At 54.1% G+C, this 14,501-nt stretch overlaps 1 protein-coding gene and 1 pseudogene across 1 annotated transcript; both read right to left on the bottom strand.

Moving 5' to 3' along the window:
- Positions 1-1,897: 1,897 nt before the first annotated feature.
- Positions 1,898-2,816, bottom strand: LOC135325754 (olfactory receptor 14C36-like; annotated as a pseudogene).
- Positions 2,817-9,207: 6,391 nt separating this feature from the next.
- On the bottom strand, positions 9,208-10,134 carry LOC135325753 (olfactory receptor 14A16-like). Its single transcript, XM_064503754.1, has one exon. The coding sequence runs from the start codon at positions 10,132-10,134 to the stop codon at positions 9,208-9,210; it is 927 nt and encodes a 308-aa protein (XP_064359824.1).
- Between the last annotated feature and the right edge of the window lie 4,367 nt (positions 10,135-14,501).

The following is a 14,501-nucleotide window of genomic DNA, read 5'->3' as shown; positions in this document are numbered from 1 at the left end:
TGCCTTGGACATGGCAACTGCTGTCATTAAATGACTCCTAAATGATCCCCCACCCACTGCCCAGCCAGTGGTATGCTCCAGGATCCGCTGGTGTCTGGTGCAGAAGAGAAGCCATGCAAGGCTGGTCTTTTCCCCTCTATCAGGATACAGAGACCTGCAGGAGGATGGAGCTGGCCAGGGACCACCCCACAGCTGGGTGAGCAGCCAGTGCTGGAAAGGGCTGATGTGAGGGGCTGCTCTGGGACGATGGCCCTGCAGCAGCTTCCCCACTGTGTCCGTGCAACACAGGGAACAACCTGGGCTCCCCTCTCCTGCACCCGCCATGTCCTGCTGCCTTTCCCAGCAGACCTGCATTTGCCTGCAAGCACATGGCTCTGTGCTCCCACACTGCTGTTCACACACAGGAGCTGCCTGCTGGCATTTGTCCTCTCCTGGGCCCTTTCCAGTCTAGACCAGACCCTCCCTGGCCCTCCCCACCTCCCCTGCCCTCTCCCCAGCCCACCCAGCACAGCAGCCCAGGCTGGGGTGGCCCCGCAGCAGTGCCTGTGGCAGGGGGCTGCAGAGCTCTGGGCACTCACCCCACAGCCCCAGCCCCTCTGCAGGGCACAGCAGCTGCTGGGGGGCAGAGAGGGGTGTCAGCCTCCCCATCAGACCCACACCTGGGGACCAGCAATGGCACAAGGAAATGGAGGCCAGGCACTGCAGGTCTCCACTGCTCTCATGACCAGAGATCCTTCACCCTGGATGCCTGCAGCCCCTCTGGGCAGCCCCTCTCCCCAGGGCAGCACAAGAGTCCTGGCCCCGGGGCTCCTCAGGCAGCTCCAGTGACAGGGCAGCCTGCCCAGAGCTGACACACATGGAAACAGGTTTTCATTTATTCCTCCCCACAAGCACACAATTGCTCCTTTGCTTTTCTCTGGAGATGTCCCTGCTCCCCAGAGAGCCTTTCTTCAGGTCAGTGTGTCCGTGCTGGCCTGATCGGCCATTCCTGCACCCCTGTCCTGGGCTCCCTGCAGGGCCCTGAGCTGGCGGTGCTGCTCTGCAGGGCGAGCAGGCTGTATGGCCCCAGGGTGACTCCTCACTGGCCATTCTGGTCAGGGCATAGCCATCTGGACCAGCATCATTGCACCTGACAAGCCCCTCCCCAGGGTCTGTAGCTGTGGAGGGTCCTTGGAGCAATCACAGGCCATTTCCCATGGTTCAGGGGTGTCTTTAGACCCAGCCCACTCCCTCTCCTGAGACTGCAGAGCCCTGATGTGCTGCATTCCCTGGTTTGGCCCTTTACTTTGTGTGACTGCACTTGGTTTGGGGAGTCTCCACTCACTGCCCATCCCAGGCACATGCTGCCCCTGGAGATCCCCTGTGCTCTCCATCCAGGTGGCTCCATATTCCCTTCCAGAAGGATGGGCATCTCTCACCAGCCCTCTAATGCGTGGGACAGTCCCCAGCAGAGACCTCTTGACCACTCTCCCTCTCCAGGGGCACTGGGCACCCACAAGTGACAGTTGAATCCAGCCCCCATTCCCGCACACGTCACCCAAAAAAGCTCATCCCCCTTAGCCTATGGAAATCACAGGCACAGCAACAGGGCCTTTTGGGGTGCAATTCCCTGAGCTCATTCTTGGCTCCCGCTTGGGAAGAATACCCCATCGTTCAGGCACAGGACTAAGAAGATCCACTTTTATTACAGAGATACTACTTGGGAGGCCAGCTCTGACACAATGAGGGGGCAGATTTACAGCAGGCCTCTGGGTCAGACCCATGGGGTTTGGACTATTGGAGAAGTGGGAGGAATTCAGAAGCCTGTGTACAAACATGACTATCACAGACAGAACTCCCAAAGCACAAGAGCTGTCTGAGGTAAACTGGGAATTGCTTGTGAAAAGCGATGGGCAACTTATTGCTGCTGAAATAGCACCAGCTGGATCAGTTTATTCACTGCGTCCTTGAGCTCCTTGTTCCTCATGCTGTAGATGAGGGGGTTCACTGCTGGAGGCACCACCGAGTACAGAACAGCCACCACCAGATCCAGAGCTGGGGAGGAAAGGGAGGGGGGCTTCAGGTAGGCAAACATGCCAGTGCTGACAAACAGGGAGACCACGGCCAGGTGCGGGAGGCACATGGAGAAGGCTTTGTGCCGGCCCTGCTCAGAGGGGATCCTCAGCACAGCAGTGAAGATCTGCACGTAGGACAGCATCAATGAAAACGAAACATCCAAAGACTAAACAGATACTAACCACACTAACCGCAGCTTCCCTGAGGTAGGAGTCTGAGCAGGAGAGCTTGAGGATCTGGGGGATTTCACAGAAGAACTGGTCCACTGTGTTGCCTTGGCAGAGTGGTATTGAAAATGTGTTAGCAGTGTGCAGCACAGCATAGAGAAAACCACTGGCCCAGGCAGCTGCTGCCATTTTGACACAAGCTCTGCTGCCCATGATGATCTCGTAGTGCAGGGGTCTGCAGATGGCAATGTAGCGATCATAGGCCATGACAGTGAGGAGAGAATACTCTGCTGACATAAAGAAGACAAAGAAAAAGACCTGGGCAGCACATCCTGAGTAGGAAATGTCCCTGCTGTCCCACAGGGATTTGGCCATGGATTTGGGGACAGTGGTGGAGATGGAGCCAACGTCGAGGATGGAGAGGTCGAGGAGGAAGAAGTACATGGGGGTGTGGAGGTGGTCGTTGCAGGCTACGGCTGTGATGATGAGGCCATTGCCCAGGAGGGCAGCCAGGTAGATGACCAGGAAGAGCGAGAAGGGCAAGAGCTGCAGCTCCCGTGTGTCTGCAAATGCCAGGAGGAGGAACTCGTTGAAGGAGCTGCTGTTCAACATTTGCTCCCCCTGGCCATGGGGGACTGTCCAAGGAGGAAAAGACATTGACAAGTTAGGAGAGAGTTTTAAAGGAAAATAAATAATAAACATTTTCATTTCTTATTAAAAATCCCACATTGCTTCTCTGTTTATTGGGAGGCCCTTTGCCCATTTCTCTTGCTTGAGCTCTGGTTTGTGAGGGCAGAGGGAGTCATGAGGAGCAGGGACCTCTGCCCGTAGGTTCCATAGGAGTCTGTCCTGCTGTACAGCAGGGGGTACATGGGAATGGGGGTGACTAGCTCTGAGATTCACAATTTCTGTCAAATGAAATTCATTCATCTTGTGGAAGGGCTTTTCAGCATCTTCTCTCCCAATTCTAAAGGACAAGGGTTGCAGAAGTGAGTTTCAGGGATTTTTTAAATATTGTTTATTTTCTTTGAGAGGCCCTCATCTCCCCTAGGGAGTGCTCTTTAAAAGTAGAAATCCTTGGCATTTCTACTGTGAGTCCTGAGAGGAAAGCATGCACTGTCACTTGGAGTGGGGACATCTCCACTGTCTAGTAGTCTCATTCCTACCTGTCCTGTGCTTGCACCTCTTTGAGCTGGAGCATGCTGTTCCCCCCAAAAGAAACTAGCCCCTGCTGAGAGCAGACAAGTCCAGTTTCAAAGTGCAGATCTCCAAAATTCTCTGCCTTTCTCCAGGCACCTGAGGGAGGTCTCCACACTCCTCTTCTAGCCAAGGACACACAGGGCTCTTTTCAGATGCCCATTGACAGCCTCCCACCACCATCTCCATGCTCTCAGCATCTCTGCTGCTTCACAGAGATGCTATGAGATCACAGAGATGTTATGAGACAGCAGTGCCTTTCTGGAGGGCAGCTCACAGCCCGGCAAGACCCAACAGAGAAACAGTCATAGGACCGTTAGGACTGAAGACAGGCTCTCCTTAAGGGAGAGTCAGCTCATTTCCGAACCCCACAAACTGCATTTCCTTTATCTGCACAAGTTTGAAGGGGGCTGGGGCAACCTCATTTCCATGCAGACTCCTCTGCTGCACAACTCGCAATGTCAGTGTGTGAACTTCATCTGAAACCCTCAACCCCAGGGAGATCGAGAGAAGAACAGGAGCAGCATGGACAGGAGGGACAAAAGGAGCAACATCACGATGCTGGTGCTGAAGGAGGCAAGGAGAGAAAGAGACAGAAAGGCACTCGGGAAAGCCTTCACCTTACCCAGCTGGGCATGCCACCTCATCGACAGCGACATTTGCAGAGCAGTCGCTCTCAGCCCCTTTGTCGGGCAGCACAAAACAGGCCCATGGCAGCTGAGAGTCCCCTCTCCTCTGCCAGAGGTCTGGCTGCAGAGGAGGCTGCTCATGCCCTGGACGTCACGACTGTCAGGGCAGAGGCTCTGCTGGGTGGGAGAGAAGACATGGGGGAGTGCTCAGAGGAAGGTGTCTGCATCGGAGGGATTGACCATGACTTGCCCAAATCCACCCTCCCATGACGATTGTGTTCACTGTTCCCTCTCATTCCCTGCCCATCTCTGCTGCCTGGCACTGTCCCTGCTGCCTGGAGCTTTCTCGATCCCAACATCTTTTCCCTGTCAGTGCTCACAGACCCCATCCCACCCTCCATGTGCGCAGTTCTGCCCTACAGAAACTGTTCAGGACAGGGCACTTGCCAGGGGCATCTCTGCATGCAGGTCCTAAGCAGCAGGTCACATAAACCCTGGTAAGACCATAAAGGTGCTGCTGGTGCTGTCTGTAGGCTGAGGTGGGGTTGAAGGGGTTTGCTGACCTTTCTCACAGACCTACTGATCTCTGAGAGTGAAGCTTAGCGAGTCCCAGTCCCTTGCCAAACCAGCAAACTCTTTCCCTTTTTCTCCCTGCCAAATTAAGAAACTGAAAGCCCTGGAAGCGAAACTCCTTCCCTTTCAAGTAGCCTTTTCTTTCCCACCTTCCCCTGGGGTGCAGGGACACTGCTCTGAATCACAGCCCTGGGCAGACCTTGGTGCATGTCCCAGCTTCACAGCCCTGCACCGTCCCTGGCAGAAGGCAGCAGCATGCCCTGTGCCTGTGACAGTGTGACAGGGAAGCCCTGCTCTAAACCATCACCTCCCCCATACTGGAGAAGCTGGGATAGCGATCCTTAAAAACTGATCATTCATGTTAGAATGGGTTTAGAACATCCTTTCAGGAGCCTCAGTAGCATTGCCCTGCAGCCAGAGACTTACTGTGTTCAGGGCTGTGAAGATTTCTCCCACAATGCACTGTCAGCCACTCTCCCACTCCACACTGCCTTCCACTTCTCTCTGCCTTCTCTCATCTCATGTCAGCAGCAGCAGGCAGTGCCCGCAGCCCTGCTGCTCTTGGCAGAGGAGCTGCTCCTGCACACAGCTGTGTCTGGGCAGTGCTGCCAGGTTGCCATGAGCTCCCTCCATCCCAGGAGCCTGGCCCCACTCAGGAGCAGGGTCCAGCTGAAGGCCTGAATTTCTCTGTCCCTTGTGCTCCCTCCTCCTGGGAAATGTTTCCTGATGTAAAGCAAAATAATCACCTTTGGTCCTTCCCTAAACAATACAGAGAGACCAGCTACAGCACTGTCACTTGTTTCATCAGAGGATGGTTCTCTATGACAGATGGAAAGTTCCCACCCTGGAAATCCATATTCCCATCTCTTAACTAGGCAGGACACCTAGAAAGGGACAGGAAGGGAGCTCATTTTCCCATGGTTCAGGTGTTGATTCAGATGAGTCAGTCTGGGTATCTCATGCCCATTTAGAGGCCCCTGGGATGCAGTGGGATTCAGCTAACTCCCATGAACTCCACAAACACACAGGAGGTGGGATTGCCCTTGCCAAAACTGAAGTGAGCACAACAGCGGTGTCTGCCTGGGAGCTCCTTGTCTAAGCTCCCATTACAATCACTGGAGATGGAGGGTGGGAGTCAGTTGCTCTCACACAAACATCTGGTGACAGTTGAAGAGACAGAGGTGGTCCAGGCATGTGCCAGTGTCTGCTTGCTCTGGTGGAGCGACTATGAAACTGTTAAAGAATATTGGACTGGGGCTGTCTAGAGGTAGCCGCTTAGCACAACTTCTATAAAACTTATTTAGCATGAGGAGCTAAATTTGCTGCAGCCTTAGGCTGCACTCAGAGAACATGAGGAACTTTCACTTAGTTCAGTAAAAGAGGCCCCAGAGCTGGTTCCAGCTGGAAAGAGAAGGGAGTTCCAAGCAGTCTGCATTCCTGTGTCTCACACTCCAAAAGGGAGGGTGTCAAGGCTTTGAAATAAGGCCTGTGCAGGGCTTCAGGACCTTGAGAAACAAAGCCTGCTCTCACTGCTGGGGCAGTGTTAATTATTGTGGTCGGGAATTATCTCCTCCAGACCTGGAGAGACAATGATAGGACCCAATAGGGAATGGTCAGACCCCAGACCTGAATATTACTCTTGGTCTGAACTACTGTGTGAGGAGTGGAGAACTTAGACTGGAAAATTATAATTGCCCAGGAGTTTCTCTGTTTGGGTCCCTCTCCAGAGGCACCCAGCTCGAGCTGTCATTTGCTGCTGTACCACTTAGAGTAAATGAGTCTGTGATACTCCACGTCTGAGACTCTGCTTTGGGAAACCTAGGGTCAGAGGCCGTCTTTAACACTGCCCCTCGCCTGCCAGCAGTGCAGCTCATGGGAAAGGCAGAGCCTGTCTCTGTGCCTGGGGTCTTTCCATTCATGGAGTTGCAGAGAAGTTTTGGTGGGATCAGACCCCCGGAGGTCTCTAGTCCAACCTCCCACGCACAGCAGGGCTGCTTAGAGCCCTACGCTCTTGTCTGTGATCTCTGAACTGCACCTGACCCCGGTTACCATCCCCAAACCTGCTCTGCTCCTCTTGTCCAGTCACAGAGGGACGGCACCTCTCGTTGGTGGGTCACTGCCCTGCCTGCCTTGATGGCACCCTCGACTCCCAGCTCCCCTTCCCACACGCAGCAGCCCAGCTCTTGCTGCTCCCAGCACTCCAGTGCTCTGTAGCAGGAACCCATTCACAAGTGGTGCTTAAACACTCAAGCTGTGATACAGAAACACCTACTTTCGTAACTACACATTAAAAAGCACACCCCAAGTGGCTGCTCTCACTTTTTCATCTAGCTAAGACTCCATGTGCAGTGTCACCCGGGTGGGGGGGGGGTCCAAATCCAGAGCACTCCTTGCTCCTTTAAGTGGGCTGTCAGGGAAGAGCTGCTGCTGTGCCTACATGGCTGACGTTTTTACTTACAACCTTCTCTGGGATCTGCTTGGGTCCCAGCTTCCCTTGCCAAGGCTTTCCTGACCATAGTCAGACACAGGTCTGAGGCAGAGATGGGGAGTTGGGTCAGCAGGATGGGGACAGGATCTGGTCAGCACCCAAGAGGTGCAGGGCCAGGCACAGACATGTCCACAGTGTAGTTCAGGCACAGCCCAAGAACAAGGGCAGCAGCTTCCTGGCAAGGGGATGAGGCCCCGCAATGAGTCCAGTCACTCTTTGTCTCCCCTGCTCTTGTGCCCAGCAGATCCCCCTCCCTCTCTGCCTGCAGCCCCTCCATGCCCACCCCGCTGCCCAGCACAGCACCAGAGCCCTGGCCCTGCAGCCCCTCCGGCAGCTCCTGTGGCCCCAGGGACAGAGCAGCCTGTCCCGAGCTGGTGCACAGGGAAACCTGTTTCTCCTTCTCATTTCCTATCTCTGGATGCTGCCCTGCTTTTCTGCTGGGACATCCCTGCTCCCCAGAGAGCCTTTCCCCAGGTCAGTGTGTCCATGCTGGCCTGGCTCTTCCTGCACCCCTGCCCTGTGCTCCCCGCAGGGTCCCAGGCTGGTGGTGCTGCTCTGCAGGGCGAGTGGGCTGTGGGGGCACGGGGTGACTCCTGACTCTGCACTAGCCATGCTGGTCAGGGCAGGAAGCAGACTCAGCCAGACAGGGCTCAAAACCACTGACACTGCTGGCAGGTGTCTGTGCTCAGAGCGACCCCAGGACATTTGCAATGGCAGGAGATGTGTTTGGGGGGGCACTAGCTCCAGCCTGTGGTGTTTCACTGAGGGTGCAGGAATCACTCTCCAGGGCCCCTTCCCTGGGACTCCTGGGTCCCCACTGCCTCTCTGGGGATTGCAGAGCCCTCGTATCCCCCTGCATAGCAGGTTTCAGTGCTCTACCTTCTGGTTACTCCACCATGGACCATCCCTCATTTTGTGAGGCTCCACTCACTGCCCTCCCCCAGGTACACGCTGACCCTGGAGATCCCCTGAGCTCTCCTGGGGGTTCAGATTCCTCTCCAGAAGGATGGGCATCTCTCATCAGTGCTGTCACCTGTGAGATAGCCCCAGGCAGGCAATTCAGAGACCATTCTCCATCTCCACTGGTCACTGGTCATTGAGAAATGAGCCACGAATCCAGTCCTCAGTCCCTAAGAAATCACAGTGGGACTCTGAGCTCATCCTCTGCAGCCCACGGAGAACACAGGCAGAACAGCAGGCCCGTCTGTGGTTCAATCCCTTGGGTGTATTTTTAACTCCATCTTCTGAAGAGAAGCCAGACTTGAGGCACATGTCTGAGGAGATCCCCTTCTATTTTAAAGGCACCCATTACCTGGTCTGCCTGTACTCACAGGAATGCACGTGGCAACAAAACCCTACTGCCACGAGGTTAGGAGAACTCTTGGACCATATACACCCACTAGAGTACAGCAGGGCAGTGTGGAAATGAGAACCACTCTGAAAAAGAAAGTCCTGCTGCTGCTGGTGGACATGTCGCCAGGAAAGCTGCAGCCCTCACACAAAGGCTGCAGCAAGGAAATGCCTGCTTTGGCAGTGGGAGGATGGTCCTAAGGAGCAGAGCGCCTGTCCCCACAGGCTGAATTGAGATCTTCTTCCCCTCCATTCCCACTCCTCTGTGAGCACTGGAGCACTGTAGAGGAAAGGGACAAGCCCACGGGGACAGCCAGCTGCCACCCTTGCTGAAGAGGGTGGTGAGATCACAGCCTGGCTGTGGCTACGGAAACAGAGCTTGCCTAATGGTCATGGGACCCGTGGTGTCGCCCCGTCTTTACTTGTCTGAGCCTCTGTGTGTCCCCCTGAGCTCCCTTGGTGTCAGCGCTGAAAGACACACTGCGAACAGAAATGCTTCTCCTTGCACTGAGGGCATGCGAGGGAGCTCAGACTAGCGGGCTCTGAGGTTCCCCCACCTCTGCTGATGAAGGGGGAAGCCTGGCTTCCTGCTCCAACACGGTCTCTGGGTCAGATTCAAACGAGAGACTCCTGAGGACAAGGAACATGAATCAGAACATTTTTTTCCTTTACAAGAATGTAACAGAAGATAAGAAAGTAAGAAAGAAATGAACAACAGATATGCCTGATGTCAAATACCCTGGGACAGTTATTGGTGCTGGCGTTGAACCAGTTTCCTCAGTGCATCCTTGAGCTCCTTATTCCTCAAGCTGTAGATGAGGGGGTTCACTGCTGGAGGCACCACCGAGTACAGAACAGCCACCACCAGATCCAGAGCTGGGGAGGAGAGGGAGGGGGGCTTCAGGTAGGCAAACAGTGCAGTGCTGATAAACAGGGAGACCACGGCCAGGTGCGGGAGGCACATGGAAAAGGCTTTGTGCCGGCCCTGCTCAGAGGGGATCCTCAGCACAGCAGTGAAGATCTGCACGTAGGACAGCACAATGAAAATGAAACACCCAAAGGCTAAACAGGCACTAACCACAATAAGCCCAACTTCCCTGAGGTAGGAGTCTGAGCAGGAGAGCTTGAGGATCTGGGGGATTTCACAGAAGAACTGGCCCACTGTGTTGCCTTGGCAGAGTGGTATTGAAAATGTGTTCCCAGTGTGTAACACAGCACTGAGAAAACCACTGGCCCAGGCAGCTGCTGCCATTTGGACACAAGCTCTGCTGTCCAGGAGGATCCCGTAGTGCAGAGGTCTGCAGATGGCAGCAAATCGGTCATAGGCCATAACAGTGAGAAGAGAACACTCTGCTGACAATGAAAAGAGAAGCAGAAAGACCTGGGCAGCACATCCTGAGTAGGAAATGGCCCTGGTGTCCCACAGGGAATTGGCCATGGATTTGGGGACCGTGACAGAGATGGTGCCAAGGTCGAGGATGGAGAGGTTGAGGAGGAAGAAGTACATGGAGGTGTGGAGGCGGTGGCTGAAGGCTACAGCTGTGATGATGAGGCCGTTGCCCAGGAGGGCAGCCAGGTAGATGCCCAGGAAGAGCGAGAAGTGCAAGAGCTGCAGCTCCCGTGTGTCCGCAAATGCCAGGAGGATGAACTTGTTGAGGGAGCTGCTGTTGGACATTTGCTCCTATAGGATATAGGGGGATTTTCTAAGGAAGAAGAGACATTGACAAGTTAGGACAGACTTCTGTGAACAATATTTTCTCATAAACCCCTGCAAACACAAGCATTTCATTTCTCCCCATCTCAGTAGGACTGTCATTGAGCTCCATGGCTTGAGTTCTGGTTTGTGCTAGCTGAGTTTGCTGTGAGGACATAGAGATCCTCAGCATTGCAGCTGCACTCAGAGTGAACAGCTGTGACTCCTGGGAGGCAAAAGGAATCACTCTGACTTTAGTGCAGAGTGAGGAGGGCTCGCCTGTCCATCCCCCTTGTTCCCAGTTGCCCTGTGCTTACACCTCTGAGGTAGAGGACAATTGCATTCATGTTACCCAGAAAGAAATGACACTGCTGAGAGCTGAGGAATGCCAGCTGCAGCCTGACTGCAGCTCATGCCCTTCTTCTAACCTTTTTTTTTTTTTCCTATAGTAGAATAATGCAACTGATTTTTTTTTTTTTTGGTTATTTTTTTTGTGGAAAGAAATGTGTTGAGAGTTGTGTCTTCCTGGTCACTGATGAACGTGTTAAGCAGGACAGATCCCAGTAGAGACCCCTGCATACTCCGTTTGTCACCGTCTTCCAGGTAAAGCACAACCCATTCACAAAAACCCTCTGAGCATGATCATCCAACCAGCTTTTTACCCACCCAGTTGTCTACCCAGTGTATTGTAATGCTTACTTGTATACGAGAAAACAATGTGAGACAGTATCAAACACCTTGCTAAAATTGTGGTAAATAACATCCACTACTCTCCTCTCCTCCGCAAGTACAGAGAAGAGCAAGAAGGGTTTGAGAGTGCAGAGAGCAGAGTGGAGACTTTGGTATGCTGCGCCTCCCATTTACACTGCACACATGGATGTGGACAGTACAGACTGTGCCTAAAGGCAGAGGTAGGATTCATTTGTTTGGACACAGGTGGGAAACCGGAGATGGCCTGGGGCACTTGTCCAGCACCACTCCAAAAAGCCATGGCTTTCCGGTGGGTCCCATGGTGTATCTGCTAGAAAAATGCAGTTGTGCTGGATAACCCAGGCATCCGACATGGCCCTGCCAGCCTATTTCTACGTCATTAAATCAAGGGTCTGCACTGAATTACGTTAGGATTTTGCACTGCAGGGATCCCCGTATGTCTCGACTTCATAGTGAGTGGTGGTCTAGCAGTATTAGGCATCTGGGGTCATCTGAGATGGCCAAGGAAATTCCCCACCTGGTGGGGAATCCTCTAGGAGGATCTTGCTCATAGTCGCTCCATCAGAGCAAGCAGACACTGGCACATGCCTTGGACCACCTCTGTCTCTTCTAATGTCCCCAGGTGCTTGTTTACGGGCAACTGGCTCCCACCCTCCATCTCCAGCAATTACAGTGGGAGCTTAGACAAGCAGCTCCCATGCAGACACCTATGTTGTGCTCACTTCAGCTTGGGCAAGGGGAATCGCACCTCCAGTGTGCTTGTGGAGTTCAAAGGAGTCTGCTGAATCCCAGTCCAGCCCAGAGCCTTCTAAACTGGCATAAGATGCCCAGACTGACTCATCTGAATCAATACCTGAACCATGTGTCAATGAGCTCCCTTCTTGTCCCAATCTAGGTGTCCTGCCTAGTGAAGAGATGGGAAGAGGGGCTTGCAGAGTGGGACATTTCCACCTCTCACAGATAACCATCCTCTGATGAGACAAACTACAATGCCGGAATGGGTTTCTGTCCTCTGTTTAGAGAGGGACCATAGGTGAATATTTTGGCATGGGGTTTTTCTGCCCACTGTGCGCACCTTGCCACTTTTCCTTGCACATCTTCAGCAGGTCTCTATTGTCCAAACCCCTGAGCTCCTCTGCCCTTCAGGGCTGCCTCCCTTTGCCCATGCCATGGAAGAGCTCCATACAGCTGAGCTTCCTCTTCACACAAAGGACATCCTCCCTCCTCACCTTCCCTCCTGGTCTCTCCTGAAGAACTTGTAGCCATCAGTTGCAGCTCTGTCATCACACAAGCTGTCCCTCCATGTCTCAGCAGCTACTCCAACAATGCCACACTGCCGTGACAGCATGCACAGCTCCAGCTCCTCTTGCCTGTTCCCCAAGCTGAGGGCATTTGTACACATTGGAGCTGCAGCACCTCAGCTGTGGCACCAGGCCCAAGTGCAGCCTTATGACAGGGAAACCTGTTACTGAGTGCCCAGGATGTCACATGTACAAAGGCTTTGCTTCATAGCAGAAACATGCTGGAGTGGGTGGCACATGGCAATGGGATGCTGAAAGAAGGTGCTGATGAAGAGAGCAAACCTGCAGTCCCCAAAGCCAGAGAGAAACACAGCTGGGCCACGCAGCCCAGCTAGGAGAGGGATTTGCAGCCCCAGGTGACTCTGAAGCACATTGGGGCCTGCGACAGAGGTGAAGAGGATGTCCAAGAAAGGCAAGCTGCTGCTAAAAAGGTCCCTGGTATAGCATAGCCTTTGATCTAGCCATGCTGTGGACATCATTAGCATGTTCACTTTTCATACCATCAGTGGGAGAGAAGATTCAGGAAAAGGAGAACTGTCAGGGTTTGAAAGCATAGGCACACGAGTGGAGACTCTGGTGTGAAGTGCCTCCCAGTCCTGCAGCACCCTGGAGGTAGCCAGGATGGACCTTCCCTCCATGCCATGGTGGTGGTGTTCAGCTGCTGGCACACAGGCCCCAAACCCCTTTGAGAGACCCTACGGTGTCTGCCCCGTACTGTGGCATTCAGCGACACAGACCACAAGAAGAATGGTGCAAGAAAGCCTTTATTGAAAACACAATGGCTGGTTATATAGCCATCAGGCTCAACCACCCCTCCAGGTATCTCATTGGCATTGTGGCATCCTGTGATAGGTAGAAGGCATCTCCTGATGCCCAGCAGGCAGGCAGGACAGTCCAGCAGGACAGGCCCACCGCAGCTGCTGACACGTAGGCAGGAAGACACATGCTCACTGGCAACTCACGTGCACACATTCTGGACACAAATCATAGTTACCAGATCATTACTTTCTGCCTTAGAGATCCTCTGCTGTCCTACACAGCATCACTCAACCTTGGTCCCCAGCAATCTGCCTGCTGCTGGCCTATCAGGGACTCAGGCAGAAGTGACCTCACAAGCAAATGCCCAAGCCATTAGCCAAGTGCTAGCCTTGCACAGACAAGTGACCTCACAGCGACCCTCCCAGTAATGTGCCTCCACACAGTCTGTCAGGCACTGAGACAGAGCTGAGCTCACAAACATTTCTCCACCACGTGCCTGCTGCTGGCCTCCCTGCTGCTCTGGAGGAAATGACCTCAAAGTCAGCTCCCAGCAAGGGGCCTGCTACTGTCTTATCACAGACAGACAGGACACACAACTGTCCTCATCAGCACCTTCCCCACTTCACAGCCTGCTGCTGGCCTATCGGCTTCTCACCCAGAAGGCACCTCACAGGCACCTTTACAGCCAGGCGCCTGCTGCAGCCCTGGAGGCTGCTGGGACAGGAGGGACCTCCGAGTCAGTTCCCAGCCAGGTGCCAGCTGCTGGCCTGCCAGCTGCTCTGTCTGCAGTGACCTCACAAGGAACTTCCCAGGCAGGGGCCTGCTGCTGGCCTATCAGGGACTCAGAAGGAGATGACCTCACAGTCCCCTTCACAGCCATGTGCCTGTCACTGGACTATGAGCCTCTGAGACTGCAGTTACCTCATGATAACTTCCCCAGCCATGAGCCAAATGATAACCTATCAGCTGCTCAGGCAGAAGTGAGCTCAAAGCACATGTCTCAGCGGTGGACCTGCTGCTGCCCCATCAACTGCTCAGCTGGAAGTGACCTCACAGTCACCTTTCCAGCCACAGCCCTCATGCTATCCAATCAGTTCATCAGTCACAAGTGACCTCACCATCAACAGCCAAGCCTTGTTCCTGCTGATAGCCTATCAGGGACTCCAGCAGAAGTGACCTCACAATCAACAGCTGAGCCACGTGGCTCCTGCTGGCCTGGCAGCTACTGACCAAGAGCTGATTTGACACGGGGGATCTCCTGGCCCAGCTCTCGCAGACAGCCGTGACCTCCCTGCCCACAGCCCGGCCAGGCGGCTATTGCCACCTGCAGCTGCCCCTGCCTCCCCCAAGGCTCAGCCAGCTCCTGAGCGGCCGCCCGGACTCACCCCGGGGCCTCGCAACACTCATCGGGCAGCAAAACACCCATTACACACCAGTTACTGCCCCAAAATAAGACAACATCAGCTCCTGCCTAGGTAGCACCTACACCTGGCCCCTGAAACTTAGCAATTGCAGAAAGGCCTGCAAGTAATTCTGGGCAACATCTCCTAACAGCAGGATTGCATGGGAGCAGCGACC

The sequence above is a fragment of the Dromaius novaehollandiae genome, unplaced genomic scaffold (genome assembly GCF_036370855.1).
Source record: "Dromaius novaehollandiae isolate bDroNov1 unplaced genomic scaffold, bDroNov1.hap1 HAP1_SCAFFOLD_56, whole genome shotgun sequence".
NCBI lineage: Eukaryota > Metazoa > Chordata > Aves > Casuariiformes > Dromaiidae > Dromaius > Dromaius novaehollandiae.
The sequence above is the reverse complement of the archived record's forward strand: the minus strand, read 5'-3'. Positions and strand labels throughout refer to the sequence as shown.

Excerpts from the sequence above, each read along its gene's own strand:
- LOC135325753 (XM_064503754.1), bottom strand. The coding sequence starts at position 10,134 with ATGTCCAACAGCAGCTCCCTCAACAAGTTCATCCTCCTGGCATTTGCG.